The sequence below is a fragment of the Pungitius pungitius genome, chromosome 4 (genome assembly GCF_949316345.1).
Source record: "Pungitius pungitius chromosome 4, fPunPun2.1, whole genome shotgun sequence".
Classification (NCBI taxonomy): domain Eukaryota; kingdom Metazoa; phylum Chordata; class Actinopteri; order Perciformes; family Gasterosteidae; genus Pungitius; species Pungitius pungitius.
Genome location: NC_084903.1, coordinates 11166148 through 11190816, shown reverse-complemented (window position 1 = coordinate 11190816; position 24669 = coordinate 11166148). Strand labels below are relative to the sequence as shown.

Here is a 24669-nt window from a genome sequence, read left to right as displayed (position 1 = left end):
GGGTTGTTGTTCCTTTGGATACTGTGTTTGGCCTTGGAGAAAAAAACATGGTGGAAGAGGTGGGATGGTTCATGAAAGGAGAAGGGAGGGGGTAGGGTTTTGGGGGTGGGGGGGCGCAGGACCCCTATTAAAAGGCACAGCGGGGGGAGATAGACGGCAGACAGTGAGTCACACTGTGCGGGAGGAAAGATCATTCAGGATGCCAGAGCCAGTGAAAAAAGCAGGTAAACGTGCTCGTTCAGATACTTCTGAACGTTTTCTTCATAATGTTTCCTTAACAAACAGACATGTAAAAAACTTGTTGATATTAGCTTAATGCTGTTCTCGGACCAGTCTAAAAAAGGTCAACAAGGAATATGTTGCAACTGAATGTTTAGTTATATGCTTTACTTCCTCTGTGCAACACGAACTTCTTCTGAGAAAACCAACAATGACATATTACAAAATGCGTGAGAAACTATTCTGCTGTGTTGTGCCACGCTGCTCTTAAACAACTCCAAACCACGACTAAACTCCAGATCACTCCAGATCTGCACCTTGTTTTCATCGTCAACAGTGATGTGTTTGACTGGTCGTGGATTACTGTAATTATGTCATGCTATAGCATGACATCAACTTTTACTTTATTCTAAACTTTTGCCAAAACAGTCACTTGAATTAGAGGTTTAACAACAGACAAAACAATAGGTAATATAGAGATGTTTAACTTGTTTCATACATTTAAATAAAAAGACTTTGTTTTACAATGACATTCTTGACTCCTTAAAGGGACATTTAAGCATCAGTGATCAAAAAATATATTTGTTTATCTGCATCTTAAAAACACTGTGAAACTAGGATACTCTATAGAAACTACTATAACTATAACAGATATTGTGAAAAAAATGAAATAGGGTGGTTGGTAAAATGTCTTTGAGAAGGTAGTGAATGTTAAAACAATACAGTCGATGAGGTCAAGTAACTGCGACACAACTCATTGGCTTAATGAAGCAGCTGAGTTCAACTGCTAAAGGGCCCAGTGGCTAAAATCCCAACATACTATGTGTAATTACCCATGCTTAGTGTTTGGCAGAGGCGGGTTGGTTACTCCAGGTTCCTTTCGGATGTGTTGGGAACTCAGTTACACGTCGAATGATCCGGTGGAAACATTGTGTAACGTGACATCTACACTGTAAGACTTAATGCACCTCACTGTGTTCACAAAATGCACCAGTGATCCAAAAATGTCCAACAAGATTCCAGCGTGACAAATGAGTTTCCACTCCCCCCCCCCCCCCCCCCCTCCTTTCTTGGGTGGGAATAGTGCGTTGTTTGTGGAGTGACGACATATTGTATATCAAATGACACATTGCTGCCCAAAGGGCCAGAGAGCTAAGACTTTCAGTGCCGTGGATTTGTTTGAATTAGTTAGAATTATTATCAATCATTATCCACATGTTTCAATGTGTCAGAGTCAGAGTTTGGAAGTATTAAGTATACAAAAAGTAAAAAACAAGTATATTACAGCATCTGTAATTAATATTCGTCATGATAACCATGTAGTAAAAGACAATGTGTGCCTGTGAAGGGGCTTACTCGTAATGATGAACCTAGAGATGATTATCACCTGGATCTGTAGTTGATTGGTAATCTGGATTACCAATGTTGGTAATATCATTGTTAATCTTGCAAGGTATCAAAAATAAAGAAAGAGACAGTTTTGATTATAAATGGATCAAATTTAAAGCTCTTTACGAAAGTATCTTGTGTTTTAACAAAAAACTTGAACATGACTTGAAACAACAAATCAGACATTGTGTTCATCTTATGGCTACGGTTTTGACGACCTTTTGCTTTGAATGTGATCAGAGTGTGTGAAAGGTAGAGCGGCAGCACGAGTGATTGACGGCGCGACGCGAGATCGCAGGCTGCAGACAGGCGGAGGGGCCACCAGTCACTGTGTGCCCCCACAGTCACTAAAATAGAGTCCAGTTAATCCCTTGACTGTGATACCTGTGCCCCGGCTGCAGCCACAGTCTGCCAGCCTCATTTATTAGTCCAGTACATACGCATCCTAAATATAAACGCATAAGGTCATCTTGCAACACGTGGCTTTTTTATGTTCTGCACATTGAACTGTTTGGGACTCTGGATGTGAATTAAGCCGAGATACATTCCATGACTCCCAACACCTGGCGTTACTGTAGACACATGGGATGCCAGTCACTATTTATAGGGTTTTTTTAAAGATGAAAAGTGTTGGAAAATGACGTTGCTATGTACGTTTTAAACCTTTTCAAAAAATAAAGGTACCTCCCACCAGAGCAGGAAAGGCAACAGCTGAGGGAATAGATTAATTTTAAGATTAATGTTCTTAACTGTTCTTAACAATCTAAGCTAATCTTCGCTTCCACTTCATTTTATGATCATATATACAATAAAATAAGTCATTTTTATACTTCGGTACAAAACGTCTGTTAAAGGAATTCTACCTTATGTTTGACATTGTTTTATTTAGTTCAGTGAAAGATGAGAATGCATGACCCGATAACAATGAGAATGGGCTGCAGAGGTCAAACACATGGACATTCTACAAGGACGCCGCTACTCAGTTGGCATTCAAAGGAACACCTTTACATTTTCCAGCAGCTGGATTTATTTGTGTTGATGTTGAATAACCTTTAAAACATCCTTTTAACGTCTAAGTTGTACAACAATATACTTTCCCTCGCTGAGTATTTACTCTTTTATGACTCCCCAAATCACAGCAACTATGAAAGTGAATACCAAGACTGTTAGTTTGTGTATATCAGGAAAGGGACAATTTATTGGTTTTCAGCTAGCCCCACCCAGTGTGCTGCAGACTGTACAACACTGTAATGTTTCAGCACAATATGCCCCCCCTCCCCGCTTCCTTCTCTGTCTTCTATGTTAACTCTCTATTCCGCTGCCATTTGTTTCAGTAAATGCGCTGTTTGTTTTACAGATGTCACGTTTGTTTGTCATTTGAAACTCCCAAAATTATCATTTCAAATAGTAAAAAACATTTTTCATTTGACCAATCATAAATGGGGTAAAGAGTTCAACCACTGTTGCCTGTTGCCGAAACAACAATTATAGTGTGACGTTATTTTTTCTCCTCAAACATTTGGATTGCAACCTTAAAGCAGATATTTTAGAAAGTCACAATTCATCATTTTACTATTAATTTTGAACCCACGTTCCCTCTTCAGTTTCAGCGTTTGCCAAGAAACCAAAAACTCAGGAAGCAGAGGAGGGGTCCTCTGTGGTCTTTGAGGCAGAGACTGTGAAGGCTGATGCTAAAGTAAAATGGCAATGCAACTCAAAGGACATTGACAGTGGTGACAAATATATGATCACAGCAGAAGGAAACAAGCACTGCCTCGCTTTAAAAGCTATTACCAAGGAGGACGCCAATGTCTATGCAGTGATTGCCGGGGGGTCAAAGGTCAAGTTTGACCTCAAAGTTGTATCAAAGCCAGGTGGGAGACTTTGATGGCGCAGCTGTGTGTTTGAGGTCACTGCTTCCTCACCTACACGTGTAACGGAGCACAAAGCGAAATGTGGCACTCAATGCATAAGAACACTGAGGAAGTAAATGCTTGATGCACTGCATGCACTTCATGTTTCTGCACATGGCCTCACATTATGCACACTCACAAAGATGTTCAGCAACGAGCCTCTGAAACATCTATGCATGGTCTATTTTTAACAAGTATTTGTACTTCATGAGTACATGTTTGACTCTTGTTAGTGTTGTAGCAGAATGTTGAATAAGATCATTGATACCACTCACAAGCTTTTGCTATTCAAAGAATAGTTAACTTGAGTTAAAAGTGGGCTTCTGTGAGGTGTCAGTGTATTGCCAACAGAAGATGACAGTCGGCAATCTTTTTTAGAAGCAGACTACAGTACAACCAAAACACCTAATGGGATTCTTCCAGGTTGGCATTAGTTAGTTGCTCCATCCGACATACCAGCACTTCTAGAGTTGACTAGTCAACCCTTTATCTCGAAGTGCAAAACAAGTAACAAGATACAACTTGTTTAATGCACTTCAAAAATGACAAACTATCCCGCTGAGGGTCTGCATACTTCCTTTCACTGGCTCCATCAACACTCATTCTGTCCAGCACTTTATTCTGCAGAGCACTGTTCAGCATGCTGCCATGACTGTGTGTTAAGTGTGTCAAACATCAACGTTGGTTCCATTAGTCTGTCATTGTGACCCGCTGAGGTCGTTTGTTTGGATTTGATAAGGTGGAAACCAATCTTGAAGAATGGCGGCAGACTGGTGGCCCAGTGTGCTACGAGAGACGTCCCACAGCTGTCCGCGGCCCACATCATAGCCACCCTCACTGCGTGTGCACGCAGGCCGTGACCCTCACACCGGCACATTATTTCCTCATGAGTAACCACCACTTGACTGGTGCTCTGGAGAGGCCTGAGAGGCAGCTGATAATGCGTGGAAAATTGTTCAGCTATTCAAAGAGGATATGACTTAATATATATTTGGGTGATGATTTTCACCAGATTTTCATTCGTCATCAAAGAGTTTAAAAGTCAGTTGGATTACACTGGATACATTTAACTGATAACTAGTCCACACAACATTGGAGTTAAAGTTAAAAAAAAAGAATGTTGCTGGTTACAAACATTTTTTATGGTCATTTGCCTTTTTGGAGCTGACTACCTTAAAAAGTATGCAACGTGGGGGATCCAAATTTTTTTTACTTACTTTTTTCTTCTTATTTCTACGGCAACACAAAAGCTCCAGTTGAGGCCCCTCCTGCTGATGCAGCCGGGGAGACTGTTGTTGAACCAGAACATGCTCTCGCTGCGCCCGCTGCAGCCCCGGCTGAGGAGCAGAGCGCCGCCCCGGCACACGATGCTCCTCAAGCTGAGGGTGAGTAACGCGAGCCGTTCCTTCCTCTAGTCACCGATGATCAACCTGCTGCTCGGCATTATAGCACAATCATTGACTTGAGCTTCTACTGGCACTGACACATGCAGGACATGTTGACTTTGGCATTGGCCCATATTGGGCCTAGCTGCCGTCAGGTTTATGTCTCATATTGTGATACATCTGCTATACAGTAGCATATATTGGTTTTTTTCTTGATAGTCTCTCGTGGACATGCCTTAGAGCCATTGGGTGTCAAATGAAAATAAATACAGTTTATGCTAAAATGGAACACATTTGTTAGGTTTGTTAGGTTGTTTAATTGTGATCCCTCGACTTCATATTGTGGCTTTCTGCTCAGACCTTGTTGTTGTTGTTGTTGTTGTTTATTTAGAGGGTCAGCCTCCGGACACCAGACAGGACCTGACTGGACTCTTCACAGAGAAACCCCTGAGTGGGGAGGTCACTGTAGGTCAGTGTCTTCAAATGCAGAAATATAGTACAAATAATACAAGGGTATTTGCATGCATGAGTTTAGAGTTACCACGACTTGCTGTAAAATAAGCTTCTGTGCAGGTGAAAACATTACATTTGTGGCTAAAGTGAATGCTGAGTCGTTGCTGAAGAAACCCACCGTTAAGTGGTTCAAAGGGAAGTGGATGGATCTCGCCAGCAAGTCTGGGAAACACCTCCAGCTCAAGGAGACCTACGACCGCAGCAGTAAGGTACGGTGGACTAATGGTGCAGACACAGAGACATTGTGTTCAGAGAACTTAAAATGTTATGAGAACACATAATGCATGTGGCGTTTTCTTACTTTGCTTAGGGAGCACACTGCGCGCGATATACAGTATGTCTATCGTCACTTGAATTAAAAACTGCAATATGTTATGTCTTTCTTTTGGGCAACGTACGTGTTTTGCAAGTGTTTCCCTTTTCGCCCACAGTTTTGCAAGCTCTTGCCTCAGTCCCTCATCCAACACGATGAACTGCATGCACTGCACGCAACCTTAGATGTTACGCCACTAGAAATTTTGGATCTCAAAACAAGACGCCAAAACAATATATACATGGAATTTTAGCAGGGAAAATCAATAGGCACACTGCAAAGATCCTAAATGTGAAGCTTATGCAAAAGACACACACAAGAAATACAGCCGGGAACATTCAAGGTTTTCAAACAAAGATATTCGCTCCTCACTGCTGTGTCCAGACCTTCTCACCTCTCTCCTCATGCGTGTGGTTGCAGGTTCATACGTTTGAGATGCAAATCATTGCGGCCAAGGCAAACTTTGCTGGAGCTTACAGATGTGAGGTTGCATCCAGGGATAAGTTTGACAGCTGCAATTTTGACTTGGCTGTTCATGGTGAGTTGGCTTTTTTTTGTTGTTGAACTCATTGGTTTTGTTTCTAAAATAATTCCAGGTACTAAAAGTGTTCTCTTGTATTTTAGAGGCATGTGCTGCTGAAGGCTTTGACATAAGGGCAGCTTTTAGGCGCACGTAAGTTTTTTAAATTTAAAAACAAATGTTTAATCACATTGAAATTGTTTATTTGCTAATTGATTATTTTTTTCTACAATATTTTCACGTCATGGTTTCAGCCTCTGGTTTGAGGACATGTTTCATTAATAGTGTCATACAGTTTCCCTCTTGACTCTATGCAGATCTCAAGCTAAACTAAGCAAGACCTTAGATACTGATAACTTTGATCAATTACAAACAAAACTCTTTTTCAATCACTCTATATTTTATATCAAGTGTTGGCTCACACACTGAATGATATACCTTAAAATAGGTGCTATTCTACATAGTGTTTAATTAAAAACTAAAAACAGCCAGCTCATATGGAGGCATACTAACATTTCTTAGATGCAAATAGTTTTCTGATGATGAAAAGCTTAATATATTAAAAATGAATATCTTCTGATCTCAAATGGATTTAACATGCAGTTTGTTTTTCCAATGAGATTGTGATCATGTGATAAAAACAATTAATATACAGTAAGACACAGCAACAACATGATAAATGTTATACTATTTACTACTGTAAAAAATTAAAACAATTGCCAAACCCCTGGTCAGTGACCCTCGGTTGTACAACAAGTAACTGTGGAAATACCAACCTATTAGGAACGAAGGCGGTAAGAAGAGAAGTGGACCACAATCAAGGTAGAAAAGCTGGTTTGTTGCAACAATGGTGGCTCGTATTCAAACTCTAAGGATTCGGATTGTCAACGCACGGAGAAACCTGAATACGAGGCTCTATCTCTCTCACGTGGCCTGTTCCTCCACTAAATACAGTCAAACAGAACCAGTGTTGTGGATGATGCAGCCTGCAATCTGCTGAATTTTGAGAAATGGACCACAAAAACGAAGACCAGAGAGGGCTGAGAGGTCAATAGGTAGCTGTTACTGTGTTGACCTTTGACTCGGGCCGATCTCGATGCGCTGCGATTTGGTTGTCAAACCATCGAGGTACAAGCCCCTGGCTGCAGCCATCAGCTCTCTCCGATCTCCTCCTGGGCCTCGATCAAACGCAGCCGAGCCAGCTGCACAAACAGTGAGCTGTGACCGTGGTTTGATCGCAGCGAAACGCCAGGATGTGATAAGACACACGGGCTTTGCAGCAGAGGAGCTCTTCCACAGGGTTGCCACATAGAGGAAGTGCAGCTATTGTGTGTTGTAACTTCACCACACACACGAGAGACTCAGCGTCTAATCCTGCTGCTGGATCAGAAGCATGAGACAAGCACACGGTCACATCCATGCCCTTGTCTTTATCTCTCATCCCGGCGATTAGCGTGCAGCACTTCCCATGGAGGTCGCTGTTTTCTTTGACCTGGAGTGTTTTGTAACGTTCTTGCGTGGACGGCCGGCGCTGCTCATGGCATACGGGAATAATTGGTCACTTTGGGAACATTTTCTTTCTGAGAGTTAGAAGAGAAAACCGTGACCTCAGTCAAATGTGTGTTAAGATTAAAGCCTGAGCCAGGAAGTGATACATTTAATCTGGCATGGCTGGAGGTGAGGGTGAAAATCTAGCCCGACTCGCCAGATAAGCCACAGTAAGATAACGGCACATAACCACAGCATCCCCTCCCCCCCGTCACACCCCATGCTCTTTTTCCCCCTTCTTTCCTGTCAGGCTCTTCACTGCAAACTCCCCAATACGCTTGAAGTTATTTACCTACAGAAGGAAATGCACTAGATTTTATTAGTAATCCACTGAATCAATTCATAAGTAAGTAAAATTTGTATTATTTATGAATTCGGACAGTATGCTTTTTATCTTGTGCTATTTATGTGAAACATTATGAAGGTGTAATAGTATTACTGCTTCATTGAGAAAGTACGATTGGCAAAGCATGTTGTAGCTCGACTACAACCAGAACATTTTCAAGAGGATTAAACAAATGAGTTAACATGTCTGTGTTAATTAGAGTCCTGGTAGCAGCTGGCATTTTCACCCTCTTCCAGTCTTTTTGTGAATCTAAGCTCTGGATCTATTGTTAACACGCAAATGTAAGAACCTAATAAGTACATAGTGTATTTCCCAAAGTGCCTAATGCTGTTCCTCTAAACATGGCAACTCTTGTCTCTCCAGCAAAACGTCTGCCTGTACATGCACTCGTTTTATCCATCAATGCACTGATTTCTCTTTCAGTTCACCGAAAGACAAATCCAAGTTGTCTTCTTTAATCCAAGCCTAATTTTATTATATGGATATTTGCATTGTACAGTATAATTCCAAATATATATATTGAAGCATGAGTTCACAGAATATTGTTAATTTTTATAAAAGTATAGAATGTGGATTTGTTTTATACTGTGCTGTTAATATTTCGCGGATATTTCATCGGTAGTAACGATGGAAAAGAAGATTCTGGAGAGCTGGACTTCAGTACCTTATTAAAAAAGAGGTAAGAGATCAGAACATGTTTAGTTTTTCACAATAAGGTAACAGTATGTGTTTAGCTTTTTATCATCTTTTTCTGTCTTATTCCATCTGGATCGTCCTGCTTCTTCAGAGAGTAAGCTATTTCTGCATTTGCACTTAAGATTGAAATTGTGACCTAATGCCTGAAGATAAGTCAGGGTGCCTCCATTTTCTCAGGAATTTACCTTGAAAAGGAAGTTTTGCTATTTGGAAAATCTTCCTCACATAAATAAAATGATCCGCCAGCGAAAACACAATTAAATACTCATTAATCAATACGTCCCATATAAAAATGTATTCACCCTATCTTATCTAATGTACCTGTCTCTGTTCTTCTTTTCCTTTCTTAATCATGCTACAAAAACTAACAATGCAACACTTTGTACCAATTAGGCACGATGCTCGTATGTTTTTTTTCTTTTGCGTTACATGTTGTTGATGGTTTTCTCTTAGAATATGTGCACTCGTTTTCTCATTTGTGCAGTCTTCACTCAGAAACACAAGAAACCATCTCAAACTTTTTTTTAATATTAATGTTCCTTTGGCCACAAACAATTGAACACCATATCAACCTGATACACAGAATGACATAGTTTTTATTTATGTTGGCATTCTTCCATGCAGTTTCACAACATATACAACTAATAATTAATATATTTATTTATTATTTGTAAAATGCATGTTTCTAATATTATATTTCTGTTGGTATACTGTGTTTTGACGTGTCTGGTTTGTTTCATATATTTGCCTCTTGGGTTCTTCCTTTGAATGAGCAGCAGTTTTTTATAAATCCTCACTGCTCAGAAACTGCTCAGTATTGTAGAAAAATGTTGTTTTGCATACATTCCTGTGTTATCTAAAGTCATGTATTTATTCACTAATATGTTGCTACACTATGCTCCACCCTGGTAAATAGGAGAGGCCAATCAGTTTGATATGATTGTTTGTATAAACAGCATTTTTCTAACTTTGTCCATCAGGACAAAAGTCAGCAACTTGCAACGAGCCAAATACAATCACATGAGAAAAAAAAAATATTTACCAAACAAACACAGCTTGAACATTAGGAAGGAAAGAAGCTGTGGCCACACAGCTGTTCACGTGCTGTCAGGTGATTGGCGGAGCTAAAAATAAAAAGTTGCTTAGGGCATCTGGTGGACAGGTGAGGTAAAGACACCCGGTGGAAAGGGAGGACAGAGCAGATTGTGTTGCTGCCCTCATCAGTTCTTCTTTCCCATTGGTGTACTAGATCGGTCCATGTGAGCGCAGAGCCGGATATGGATGTTTGGAACATTCTCAGCCAAGCTCCCTCTTCAGAATATGAGAAGATTGCCTTTCAGCACGGTATTACCGACTTGAGAGGCATGCTCAAGAGGCTGAAGAAGATGAAGAAAGAAGAGAAGAAAAGTGAAGGTTTGTGCCGTACTTGGTCCGATTTCAAACCTGTTCAAACTTTTAACTTGTAACTTTTAACTTGTAAACATTACATGTTTTCCTTCTTTGATACTTAGCTTTCCTCAAAAAGTTGGATCCAGCTTACCAAGTGAAAAAGGGACATAAGATAAAATTGGCTATTGAGGTGGCAAATCCAGATGCCGAGGTGAAATGGCTGAAGAATGGACAAGAAATTCAGCCATCTGCCAGGTTAGAATTTGCCATAAAAGATCATGGAGGATTCAAATAGTGGTAAATCATTTTCTTATTAAATTCTCTCTGTTTCTCCTTTGCTGCTTTCATCAATATGTGGATGAACTCCTGCTTCATTCCATCCCCAGCAAGTAAGTGTCAACTGGCAATCAAAGAAAGTTTTAATACTTTTTGGATTTTACAAAACAAACCGGATATGAGTAATTCCCCCAAAATGTTTGCCATTTCATCAACTTAAAATCCTGAAGTTATAGCTTTTGAAACTGAAAGCATTGCTAGTGTGTAAACGTCTTCCTGGTCTTTATTAAGGTACATCTTTGAGAGCGTCGGCAACATGCGCTACCTCACCATCAACCACTGCTCCTTGGCAGATGATGCCGCATACTGCTGCGTGGTGGGGGAGGAGAAATGCACCACCGAGCTCTTTGTCAAAGGTATTCAAGGTTTAGAGGACATTTTAGAATGTAATGAATCCAGAAAATGTTACAGATGTGCAGGTAAACCTCTCATACTTGGCTGTTTCCTGCAGAGCCTCCCATTGAGATTGTGAAGAACCTGGAGGATCAGATGGTCATGAAGGGCGAGAGGGTGGAGTTAGAGTGCGAAGTCTCAGAGGAAGGAGCCAATGTTAAATGGTTAGATATTCTTCTTTACACACACAAATCAGCTGTCACATTTTCAAGCTACCCATCATGCATCCCAAAGGTAAATCCGTTGCTGTTGACTAAAAAGGCCGACTGAGAGAATAAAAGCTGTTAGTCAATGTTTACTGTTTTATCAAATAAAGTCCATCATTTTGGCGTCGGTGGATTTCTGCGCAGGGAAAAAGACGGTGTGGAGTTGACAAGGGACGAGTCCTTCAAGTATCGCTTCAAGAAAGACGGCTGCAAGCATGTCCTGATAATTAATGAGGCCACAAAAGAAGACTGCGGCCACTACAAGGTTAAAACAAACGGTGGCGAGTCAATGGCTGAACTCATGGTGCAAGGTGAGTGTCAATCATGTGAGCTGTGTACAATATGAGACACTTTGTCAGTGATGAAGGCTCCAAGTGTACATTCTTGTAACCCTAGCAACAGTCAGGACACTCGTGGCATGCTGTCTATCTTTGGGTTTAGAGGCTCTTGCCATTTGCATGAATTATTCTCATAAAGGTTACTGCCAAGAAGTCATCACGCCAGCTAAAGTTAGAAGACGTAAGACATATTTCACCTGAAGGGCAAACTGGTTTCTTTGTCTGATATGTCTGATTCTAAGCCAATTTTTGGTGTTTTTTTTAATAAAAAGTATATGATGACTTTTAGTGCATTGAAGACATTTTTGCATTTCAATGCACAGGTGATCGACAAATGATGGACAGGATGATTTAAACTCATTTCTACACATATATAGGCAAAATGTAAACCCGAGCTAGATCCACCCGCTTTATTTTGAACCATTGCCATTGCCGGTACCATTAGCTCAGAGAGCAGAAATATACGATATAATAACCTTCGACTACTATTTGACCTTTTTGTGTACATGCTGTCATTTCTATTAAATATATATATATATATATATAGTCTCACTTTTCCATGTATATTATGTGTGGGGTGTGTGTGTGTGTGCGCGCGTGTGTGTGACACCTCTGTCCTCGGCAGAACTCACACTAAAGTACTGTAACCACCTTATTAGGCAGCGAACTGGTGTGTATTATTTTGCCCTAATAGATATTTCTTAGAGAACACTTTAATGACACGTGTACATCATTTCTTCTGGTATACAGCAATAACCTGCAGCTAATTCGACAGGTGTTTATATCCTCCCAAATCACTGTCTGCACAAAATACAATTAACTTCTCTCCTTGGGCCTGTTGCTAAGATACAACAGACAAAGACTGCAGACATAATGAACATCGAACACTCAACCTATTATAACAATATTATCCTCACATAGAATAGCGGCATCTAATTATTGCATAATATCATCCTACAGTAGCACCTCCTCAGGAGTCTGAACTGTTAATTTAATCTGAACTCTGACCTTTTGCTTTCTTTGATTGGATAGAAAAAGACCTGGAGGTCTATCAGAGCATTGCAGACCTCACAGTGAAGGCCAAGGATCAGGCAGTGTTTAAATGTGAGGTGTCGGATGAGAATGTGAGAGGAACCTGGTACAAGAATGGTGCAGAAGTCAAGTCGGATGCCCGAATCAACATCACACACATTGGCAGGTGAGGACGCTTTAACACACGTGCTAAAATGCTGCACATATCACACGACAAATGGAACTGCAATTAAATCATTTCTACCATTTTAGGATCCACAAACTGACCATAGATGAGGTGAAACCAGAAGATGAAGGGGACTACACTTTTGTGCCAGATGGCCATGCTTTCAACCTCTCAGCTAAACTCAATTTCATTGGTAATATTGATTTTTTATTTATTTTGGTTTGGTTTTTACACTTAATAACTACTGTTATTTGTTGTTTCACAAGCAAACTTTTCTCTTTGAAATTTCTAACCAACTTATTTTACTTTGTGTCCTAGAGGTGAAGATTGATTATGTGCCACGCCAAGGTAACACAAACGTATTATCTAGAAAGCCAACCGAAATGCAAAGGTCTGTTCATTTTAAACACCACTCTCTCCCTCTCCAAGATCCCCCAAAGATCCACCTGGACTGCATGGGTCGCACGGCCGATTCAACCATCGTGGTGGTGGCGGGCAACAAACTGCGTTTGGATGTGCCCATCACTGGAGACCCTGCCCCTACAGTGATCTGGACCAAAGGAGAGAAGGTACGACATGACTTGTGTCACTGATCATTTACACGCCGATCGTCTCACATCCAACGTCCGTCCAGACAACAGTAGGTGAAGATGTAAACTATGAGGCTTCCTGAGAGAGCAAAGCATACAACGCTTTACTGAGGCTGCACTAGGGAATTTAGAAACAATGTTGGTATATTTAAACAACATGCAGTGCAGCTCTAATACAACTGAAGTTGATGAGATCAGTATTTTGAGCGGCACAGGTTAGCTCTAGATCAGCGATGCACCAATCTGCAACGGCTGATACCAAGTACCGTTTCACAATGTAACTAAGTAAACATTCTCTGAATTGTTATCTGTTACTATAATAATTCATACACTAGAAAGTGGCTAAAATATATTGATTATATAATTAACAGGAATGTGATTTGATGGTAACCCTTTTTAAAACAGCCACGCATTATTCAGAACTATAACAGGAATTCAATTCTATTATTTGCGTAGTACAAAACATAAAGATGAATTGAAAATATTGATCCATGATTTTAATGAATGAATCAGCCGAAAAATATCACTGAAAGCCTAAAAGACTCACTGAAGCTATGATAACTAATGCATTTTTCCCTCCTAATAAATGTGCCTGGTTCCTTTAACCAAGCGGCAGTATTGCAAAGCTCATAACCGCTTAATTCAATAATGCCACACGTGCTGTTTCTTTGAGTTGAGGAGAAAGAGAGGGATACGTTTCCTCTCTGTTCTCTTCCACTTTCACCGCTTTGCTTTGCTCAAATGTAGGCTAGTTCTGTTAAACCTGATGGAGAAGAGAAAGAAGGGCCGGCATCCTCTTGGACCAGTAAGCCTGGGAAAGTAAGCACGCATGTCCCACATGTGACTGTCGAGTTAGCCGACGGCCTCTTTGACCCTTCGTGTGTTTCTGGACAATAACCTTACAACCTTTTTGTCCAACAACTGGCTCACCTTTGGTGTATTGGATTCATTTTCACTTTCATTTTCACTCTGAATGTGTCCCCAGATACTTGATGGAACATAATGTGTTGTTTTGATTTACTGCTTTCCAACCCTGGGAAAAGAACACGCTCCATTAGTAACAATTCGTCAGATGCACACAAATGACACGTGAAAAACCGAATCTCTCGTAGACATCAATGTGCATGTGTTTTGGGCTTTTAAGTCTCATTTTTACATCAACAAAATGGTAAAAGAAGCGGCATGTGGTCGGAATCCTTCCAGGTCAATAAGGTAAGAGCAGCTCCTGAATCTTCCTAAAGAAAGACAATGGTCAAAGAAAAGTGGACAATAAGTAGGTTTTGTATGGCAACTTTATAAAGAAATCCTTGGGTTGGATACCAAATACATGATCATATAATCAGATAAAGTAACATGAGGGATATCCTGCAGTAGCGCAAAATATCTATACGTTTTGGGATGGTAAAATTAAACATGCGTGTGCAGTAATTGCACTCTGATTGAGAAAAAGTCCATTTCTTAGAGTCACATTCAATAAATGGAGACTTCTGTAGCCGTAAAGAGAACCTTAACACAGCAATACTTAGTTTAAACTAAAATAAATCTGTGCATGGACACACTGGCCCGTTGACTCATTAGAGTGAGTGCATTTGCATGGTATTATCTGGAGTTGTGTGTTCATATCACATGGTTGGCTTTACATAAATACATCTTCCAAATAGTTCAATGAACTTTGAGATGGAAATCTCTTCAAATTTGACATGTTTATGTATTACATGGATTGTGCCATGGGTCGTCTTTACCGTGATAATATGCAACAGTACTTTCAATCCCATTTGAGTGACACTCAATCCAGTTTTGCTCTGGTTCTCATTGTGTGCTGAAGGTTGTCACAGAGGGAGATACTAGGGTCCATGTTGAAACCACCAAGGGACACTGCATCTTCACCATCGAGGGGGCAGAGAGGCAGGATGAGGGGAGCTATTCCGTTGTGGTTCGAAACCCTGCAGGGGAGGACACTGCAGATATCAATGTGAAAGTTGTTGGTAAGACTGACCTCCCACATTAAACAATAACCAGCTTCTTTAATCAATTGTAGGCAAGAAAACTCAAAATTGTTTTTGGATAATCTGCTTAAAACCTGTACATGCTTCTTTTCTGAACACGAATCACGCAACCTCCAGATGTTCCAGATCCTCCACAGGCTCCCAGAATCCTCAGCGTGGGGGAGGACTGCTGTGTGGTGCAGTGGGATCCCCCTGCGTTTGATGGTGGACAGCCAGTCGTTGGTAAAATATATAAAAACAACTCATTTCTTCAAAATATTTGAATAATTTGAACGCTTTTAAAGTTCTGACTAGCCAAATCAATGACAACATTCAATTCTCAGGTTACGTGGTGGAGAGAAAGAAGAAGAAGAGCTACAGGTGGATGAGATTGAACTTTGACCCTTTTCCTGGAACGACCTATGAAGCCAAGCGGATGATCGAAGGAATGGAGTACGAGATGCGAGTCTACGCTGTCAACGGCATCGGCATGTCTCGCCACAGTCCAGCCTCACAGCCCTTTGTGCCAATCGGTGAGTCTTTGCCGATGGTTTGCACCAGCTCCCATCCCACTCTGTCCACTCAACGTGTCATTTACCGCCGTGTACTTTACTGTTTGTTGTTGAAACTCTCCCATAACAGAGATAATGCACTTATAAACTCACCACAGTATTTGGAGGCAAATGAAGATTGTATTAGAGTGTTTTGACCAAAGCAGGGTTGTTTTTAATGCCTGCCGTGCTCAGACGGAGGTTTAACTCTGGTGGTGGATTTGTGGTCATGACAGGACAGGACATGTTTATTGTACTGCAAGAAGCCTGTGGATTGTCTGTTGCATCAGTTGCAACCCGCCGTTTATTACTGAGTAATGTTAGTCACGGCGGTGTGTGTGTCTGTTACATCGCAAGATGGTGAGGAATTATTAGAGCCAGGTCATGCCCAGTTGGGCACAGTTGAGGATTTGATCCTCGAATCCTCCTGTCAAAGTGTCCTTGAGCTGGATACAGAACCTCTGTTGCTTCTTATGGCTGAATGAGCACAAATTACCGATATTAAAGTCATAATGCATAGCATTGTTTGACTCTCAAATCAAAAAATGTTCTACAAGGTTTGCTCTTAATGCCACAGCATTCGATGTGTTGTCTTTTTTGTTCTCACGAAAACGCCTATGTGCTCCTGAAGCTACAGCGTGAATGAGGCAATGAACACAGCACAAGACCACTTGTAAATTACTTTGTAGAATACTTGAAATGTTATCAAATTTGGAAAATATCACTCACACACAGTCTTGATGAAGCAGATCAACTGAGTTTTAAAGATGAAACTTGAAACCTTAATTGCTAAAACCTCAAAACATTTGATACATTTTAATCGTCTTAAAAGTATTAAGTTTAGTTGTGCCTAAGTCAAGTGCTTTGGTCCTTCTTTTGTAGGCTATTGATCACATAATCAGGCTCTACTGTACCTCTATGAGGAGATGACTTTCTTGCTTGTGTCCTAAATTCAAAGATAGTATGCTACACATCAGGCCCGACATACAACAATGTGGATATTCTTCAGCTTTGCATCCTAGTCTTTCACTGATTCTCTAACTACCATCTAGTTCTTAACCTTGTTAAATCAAGAGGGAACATCATTGAATCCAGACGGCTGCTTGTGTGTAAGACTGCTGATTAGGAAACTATCCATGGCATCCCTCTCTATAAATAATGGCCTGGAAGCGAGCGTCTTTGCTCGGACCAGCTGCTTCACACAGAAGGCTTCACGCTACCGTGGAGGCTGCTGCTCTCGACCGAAGCAGGGAGAACGAGACACCGTGTGCACCTGAGAGAGCACGAGAACATAGAGCTAGACCTCCTGCAGGCGAGCGGGACACGCGCAACCGTCAGCTGGAGTCAGCTGCAGGACCGCTGACCACCGAGAAAGGATGAAAAAAAACAGACTTCCAAAGACAGCTGAGAGGCCGGCGGCGGAAGAAGAGAAACCTGTGGAAGAAGAAAGAGCTGCTCCGGAGGAGCTGGAAGATGGAAAGCTTGAGGCAGAGAAAGCTCCTTCTGCAGTGGTGGAACAGGGACCAGAAGCCTCCACTGCAGAGGCAGCTGAGAATGAGACACCACCAGCAGAGGGTGTAATCCCAACAGAAAGTAGTGCCCCCCCCACGGAGCCCGACCCTACCGCTGAGCCAGAGCCACTACCTGTTGCCAGTAGGCGTTATTCATTTTGAAATGGTGCATTCGATGCAGGTTTTTGGGATTAGAAATAGAACTTAACTTTGTTTGTATGTGTGTGTGTGGCAGCTATTGTTAAATTGGTGGCACATTCCAGCATCTAATTTGAAATTACACATGAATGAGATTCTTACTCCTGACAACCCAACCCAGTGCTTCTTTTGAAACGATGGCTGCTTCTCTGAATCTCTGCACACGAGGAAGCCCTTCTGACAGTTGCTACCATCATTCAGGAGATGGTCTTGCAGATTTGGGATGTCTTGGCATTTCATTTTTTTAAATCTACTTGTTGGTGAAGGTTGCTGCTCCAGATGCTAAAGTAGACGTTTTAATTCATAGTGTTTGACCCTGACAAATCAGCAGTAAGTAAGTGGTTTGGACCTATTTCATGTAATTTAAAACAACTAGATTGTTTTTGTCCCAAAATGAATAAATATAATTGATTTAGTAATTTATCATTATTAATTTAGTGTTGTTGACTTTTTCTCTTGGAAGAATAGGCTTTTATTCTCTTCAGCTCTAAATTGCTTCTGGCACTGCGTTTAGAATTTAAGTTTTTTCATCCAAATTGAATTCCTGTGATTTCATTCCTGCGGGACGGAAAGTACTGGATGCACTTAGACTTCAGCCCCTCTGTAAACTCCAGCAACACAGCTCATCTTTCCCACAATGACGTACACAGGCTCACCGGCTAATACACAAATATCTTACGTTGAAATTAATATGTTTTGGCTGTTATATATTACTTCACAACTATATTAGCACCCAAAAATTCCCAAAAGCACATTGATCAGTGTGGATGGAACCAAATGAAAGACCGAGAGACATACAGAGAGTTGGCTTGTTTACTAACTAGTGTTAGATCAAGTGTGCAGTGTCATTTGCTCAGTGAAATGTATACATCGATTTGATTTATTTTGTTTATCTGTGGCCAGGACGTAAATTAAATCTCAAGTGGAACTGAATTCTCACGCACACACACCGGGCCTGCAAACACAACCTCAAAACCACACTTCCAAGACCATATGGACAGAAACAGGCAACATTCAGCCCTAATTGTTTCAATTATTAAACAAATCCACTAACTTGCTGCCTTGATTGCCCGTAGATAAGTAAAAGTTCAATTGAAGGCAGGGAGCCTTCAACAATGTGCTTTTTAATTAGTGTGACGATTCCCTGCTGAATGACTTGTGTCTCTTTAACGGCAGGTTCCCTAATTGCTAATTCACAATCAGGTTCATACACTGGTTCAGTAATTAGATCTGTATACATTCCTTTAATACTCTAGCTAACTAACAGAGACATTTATCTGCCTTTTTTCTCACTGTCAGCTCCCACAAGTGAGCCCATCGGACTCAGCCTGGAGGACGTCACTGACACGTCCATCTCGCTGAAGTGGCGGCCTCCTGAGAGGATCGGCTCGGCTGAACTTGAGGGTTATGGGGTTGAGTACTGCAAGGAGGGCAGTAAGTGCTGGACCCAACCGCCTGCATGCTTTTGATAAGGACATTTTATTATAGCATGTGTCAAAGGTTTACATCGGCAAACCACAGTGAAGGGCAGCACTGTACAACTTCCAAACAGCTTTTAAATTCCAAAATACTTTGTCAAGTAAGAGAAGAATGGAAAAATGGAAAGAATAATTTAAAAAATGAAAAAGGCTGTAGTTTATGGCCAGATATTCACGCACCAATGACAAAACTGTGATCATTTTAACCGGCCAATTTGAGTGGTTAACCATGGCAGTGACTAGGATTAAATTAAAGATTGCTCTTGCTGTCACGAACTTCTGTTTTCTTGTCATGTGTTTCCTGGTCACAGCGGATGAATGGATACCCGCCTTTGAGGGTCTGACCGACAGGACGTCGATGGTCATCAGAAATCTCACCACCGGAGACAAGCTGCAGTTCCGTGTGCGGGCCTACAACGTGGCGGGGGCCAGTGCTCCCACCACTCTGCCTCAGCCCGTCACCATCAGAGAGATAATGCGTGAGTCTTCATAGATCTGATGCCCGTTGTCGACCCTCTGCTGCTTTAATTCCAACCAGTTCCCAATCGAGTCTTGAGTTTGCTCTATATTTAATTTGCCGTGATTCCTCTTTTTGTGTTTTGTCTTTCACAGAACGCCCTAAAATTTGGCTCCCTAGAAATCTCCGCCAGACTCTCATCAAGACAGTTGGAGAGACTGTCAACCTTGTGATTCATTTCCAGGTGCAGTGCATCGTATATATACCTTCTGGAAACATCATTCAAGCACCAAGCGGCCCGAATCATCTCTTTATGTAGTGACTACAGTTAAATATAAGCGAGGGTCAAAGTAACTATTCATTTACAAAACACTCATAATTCATCATGATTAAACAATTCGCCACAGTTTTTCATTCATTTATTAACTTAAAGATGTTGATACCCATACCCTTTGTTTATGTGCTGCAAAGAAGCTGCATGTAGTATCCTACATTTTGTCTTCAAAATCTTCAAAAGAGGAAAGTAAGATTAACGTTTGTCCTTGAAAAATCTCTGTGGGAAATCTTGTGTGATTTGTGAGCTGGCACACAGCATCTTGAAGTGAAACCCTCCCCTTCTCTCTCCTGGTGGTGCAGGGTAAGCCCAGGCCAAAGGTCACATGGAGCAAAGATGGGGAGCCTCTCAGCCCCACAATGGCTAGTGTGAGGAACAGCGATTTTGATACGATTTTCTTCATTCGCAAGACGGAAAGAAAACACTCGGGGAAGTATGAACTCCAAGTGCAGATCGAGAACATCGAAGACACAGCCAGCATCATGCTGCAGGTCGTTGGTAAGCAGGACTGGATTAACGACAGCATTATTAGTAGGAAGCAATGTAGCGTCTGTTGAGCTCTGTTACTCCATTTGGGTATTTCTCCTGTGTAGATCTCCCAGGGCCCCCTCAGGCCCTGAAGATCACTGATAACTGGGGCTTTAACGTGGCCCTCGAGTGGAAGCCGCCGAAGGACAACGGTAACTCTGAAATAACTGGTTACACCATTCAGAAGGCTGAGAAGAAGACCATGGTGAGACTAGATGCACAACTAAGTTGGTACATTTATATCACAATTACAACAAACGGAATACAAGCTTTGAGGTTTATCGTAACTTTATGATTATGCTGTCAAAATACATGAAACTCAATTTTGTCATGTTGTGCCTGGAAATAACCTGCGCCAGAAATCAAAATAAGTAGTAATAAAGGGCATTTATCAAAAAAGCAATTGTTTACCCATTGGATCCATGTTGACAGTAACCAACCCAATCACTAAAAGTACTTTGGACCTGGGCATAACTCCAGCCAGGTCACAGTCACGAGTGGAACAAATAACATCTGAAGGTTTCCCTCAGAGGACTGCTTGTCATTCCTGCTCCCTAAAACTGGTACACTGCATTCGTTTAACCCGCCAACCACCAACTGAACCCGTGTGAAGCCACATCTGCCCTTTCGTGCATGTATGTGTGAGGATGAATGCTTCATGGACACGGGGGGATATTTCAGCCTCCCTTGTGACACATAAACTGTAATCAGCAAATGCTGAGCATCTGTCAGCCAGGAGTGTTGCATTATGGGCATGTTGGCGTTCCCCCCCCCCCAGCTGGCACCATCCTCCACCTCGAGCTGCCAGGAGCGATGCCGGCCAGGAATGTCCTAATCTTATCCTCGTAGCCTTGACCTGGTCCGGACTGTCTGTACGGTGACGCAGGGCCCTTGTTCAGGGGCCTCGCGCGGCTAATGTTTCATGTTTCACTGCAGTCAAAATTAGATCAAATTAATGACAGTGGTATCTCTTTGTAGTCTACATGGAGATGCTGATTATCATGTTATTAATGAAAGAAAAACCTGTACTTGTTAGATGCCATTTACATTACAAATCAATTTAAATGTGTGTAATTAAGTTTTTTTAACATTATGAGAGAAAAAAAAAATCATTTCAGTGTTGTAAAAGGCCGCAAACGCATCAATCCAAAATCCACCATGAACTGATCGTGAACCTTGTTTTTTGTGATTCCTGTGAAGGAGTGGTTTACAGTCTATGAGCACTGCAGGAGAACCAACTGCGTTGCATCTGACCTCATCATGGGGAATGAATATATCTTCAGAGTCTTTGCCATCAACATGGTGGGCCCCAGCGAGGAGCCCTGCACCTCAATAGACAGCGCTTACATCCAGAAAACAGGTGACCTTTGACCTCACATCAACAACTGGTACCAAGCAGTTCCGATTCCGTTTTCATGGCATAAAGGGAACAACAGCAAATTACCCAATTGTCTTCCTGTCTCCGTTCCCAGGTATCGAGTACAAGCCGCCCACCTACAAGGAACATGATTTCTCCCAGGCTCCCAAGTTCACACATCCACTGGTGAACCGCTCTATCATAGCGGGATACAGCACGACCCTCAGCTGCTCAGTCAGAGGCCTACCAAAGGTCAGTAGGTTCATCACGTGTTGTGCAAATTCAATTAGATTTAATCACACCCAAACATCCTGACGTCTTTTACTTTATCAAAAAAGGAAGACATCTGAAATTGAGTTATCTAAAAAATAATTCCAACTCGAGGTCCGATCAACCCAAGCAATGTAGCTGTGAGGAGTCACTTTCAATAACAACATTAGGCATGACATTTCAATAGCAAAACAAACTCCACTTCCACTCATACGAATTTCTGCAGTATTCAACCAAACAGAGTGGTGCCTTGAATGTATTATTCAGAAATATATGATAACAAATGGGACAACAGAAATAGAAGCACAGGGAAAATGACTCTGTAACAAACAGAAATGTTCCTACAACACCTGTAATTCAAATAGTGAAAAGAATTACCTGACGTCCTTTAACATTCTGTCCCACCTCAGCCCAAGGTCACCTGGTACAAAAACAAGATGGACATCTCAAATGAGGCAAAGTACCGGATGCTCTGTAAACAAGGCGTCCTGACACTGGAGATCCGTAAGCCCTGCACCTTCGATGGAGGAGTGTACACGTGCAAAGCAGTCAATGACAACGGAGAAGACATCGTGGAGTGTAAACTGGAGGTCCGACGTAAGTCTCTTACTGGGAGGTACAAAGACAACATCGCACATCTCCTCTTCTTTACTGACTTGTTGTTTGTTTTTGTGAATAAAGGAGTAATGTGTGTTAGTGTTAATGTCATATCTAAGAAAAACTGATTTACAGGTATAGCACTAATTCTTTCTTACAATGAATCTATTAAATTATGTAAAACGGTTCAAGTCCAAGAACATCACTTGTAAGAACAATTATGATTACAGGAGAAATAAAAATATCAAAAGATTCCCTTATGCAACAACTGATTATTAATTCAACATTCATTAATACATTCTGTCAATTATGATGCAGTATAAGGGCAACTAAAATAATCAACAAGAGAGTGCATATTTCATGAAAATAACATTGCTTTTTTTAAAGTCATATGTTCAATGTTAAGTGTTTCTACAGTTATTTAAATGCTTTAAATAGTGTGTTCTGCAGTGGGGCATCTTTCTCTGACCAGTACCTCTTTAAAAGCTTGTACTTTGTATTTGCTTTTTCAGAAATGGTGCTACCAGTTTTACTTTGTGCCATAAACCCATCAAGGTCTCTGTATGTTGACTCATTGTTTTTCTGGTCCACAGCTCAAATTCCTAAAGAAGAAAAGAAATGAGGAGGTTTGGGCTGCTGACTGAAGACACTTTTGTCTCCCAACCAGGAACCCTTCACCTGTATTACCTGTGATAATGCCATTTATTCTTTATGTTTGCAACACTCATATTGCATATCACCACAATTGCTGTTGTACCATGTGTAACTCATGAAAATATTTAGTAAAGAAGGTGGAATTATTTACAAAATTAATTTTGAATTTCCCTTCTTATTTTGTCTCATTTATTTCAGCTGGTCTAAAGAAATATATTGCAGTGTGTGTGTGTGTGTGTGTGTGAGAAAGAGAGAAGCAGAAAAAACACAAAAGTAGTGGATTCTCTCTGTGGTAGTAAGTTATGGTGTAAATGGGGAAATAAGTTCTGGAAATGTCATCATGATGGCTCTATCAGCCAAGCTGTTGTTAATGAAAAAGTCATAGCATAGTATGCAAAACACACCAAAGACATTTAATGCCATCCTCATAATACTATGTAAAAAACAGTCATAGTATAGTATAGTATGTCGTATGACTATGATAATAAGAAGTTTGGGCATGATGTTAGTTTTGATTCCCCCAAATCGAACCTCATAGCAGCCATAGCAGCCAGCATGCCTCGGACCCTTCAGGAGAACGGATAAGAGCTGAAACAAAGCCTTGCTAAAGCCAGAGGTGTGAGCAATGTGCCTAATGGGCCCGTCACACAGGGATGGGTGCGAAGCGCTGGAATACCTACGAAGGCCTTTTTTTTACGACCGAGTACGTGGAAACGAAGACGAGCGCGTGGGGGTGGGGGGGTGAGAAGGGGGGGCTGGACAAGCAGGAACTGCCGTGACATCACTTGGCAGTTATTCCTTTGATGCCCTAAATGTAAATATTTCCTGTTAACTTCCAGTACAGCTGCAAAAGATCAAGTGAGCCTTTATAAATGTCAACGGGACAGTATTAACATACTTGACAAATGCCTTACGGGGCCTCCACATGTGCCAGGTGTTTTGGACGGCGTTTCATCCGTCTAGAGTCTCGATGACGGTCCGTCTCTGGACATTTTCAGAGCATGGAGACGGTTTAAGACCGTTCCATCCGCTGAAAGAACAAGCTGCCTTCCCACGAGGCCACTGAGGGGCCTCAGACGGATGTTTGAGAAACAACTGCAATGAAATATTTGACTGAACAGCACCTTCTACATTACCTCCAGTCCCAAAATCAATCAGATTTTGAGATTCATTTAAAAAGTCAAATAGTTTGGGCTATGATTAAAAAACTTAAAGATAATGTCAACAGAAAAGGTAAAAAATAAACATTTCAATTTCAATTCAATTTTATTAATTCACAATTTGATAGAATTTTCATTCTACTTCACCAGAATAAAATAACAGATCTTACAGAGAAAACTACAATATTTTATTTTTAGTGGGAATTAAGGTGGATCCGTATTATTCTGAAAGTTTGTATCTATAAAAGATCAAACAAAAATAGTTTATATTTGGGTTAAAAATAAATCACAGTATAC

At 41.1% G+C, this 24669-nt stretch overlaps 1 protein-coding gene across 1 annotated transcript; it reads left to right on the top strand.

The window, feature by feature from the left end:
- Positions 1 to 169: 169 nt before the first annotated feature.
- Positions 170 to 23371, top strand: mybpc3 (myosin binding protein C3). The gene is made up of 28 exons (XM_062561735.1): positions 170 to 224; positions 4772 to 4906; positions 5298 to 5375; positions 5480 to 5628; positions 6153 to 6270; positions 6357 to 6405; positions 8769 to 8825; positions 10092 to 10255; positions 10354 to 10486; positions 10799 to 10923; positions 11019 to 11124; positions 11311 to 11477; positions 12537 to 12702; positions 12789 to 12895; positions 13021 to 13050; positions 13132 to 13271; positions 15118 to 15277; positions 15416 to 15520; positions 15622 to 15810; positions 18837 to 18971; positions 19327 to 19494; positions 19628 to 19716; positions 20109 to 20304; positions 20400 to 20539; positions 21535 to 21694; positions 21807 to 21943; positions 22372 to 22558; positions 23152 to 23371. The coding sequence occupies exons 1-28, from the start codon at positions 200 to 202 to the stop codon at positions 23178 to 23180; spliced, it is 3444 nt and encodes a 1147-aa protein (XP_062417719.1). The 5' UTR covers positions 170 to 199; the 3' UTR covers positions 23181 to 23371.
- Positions 23372 to 24669: the final 1298 nt, after the last annotated feature.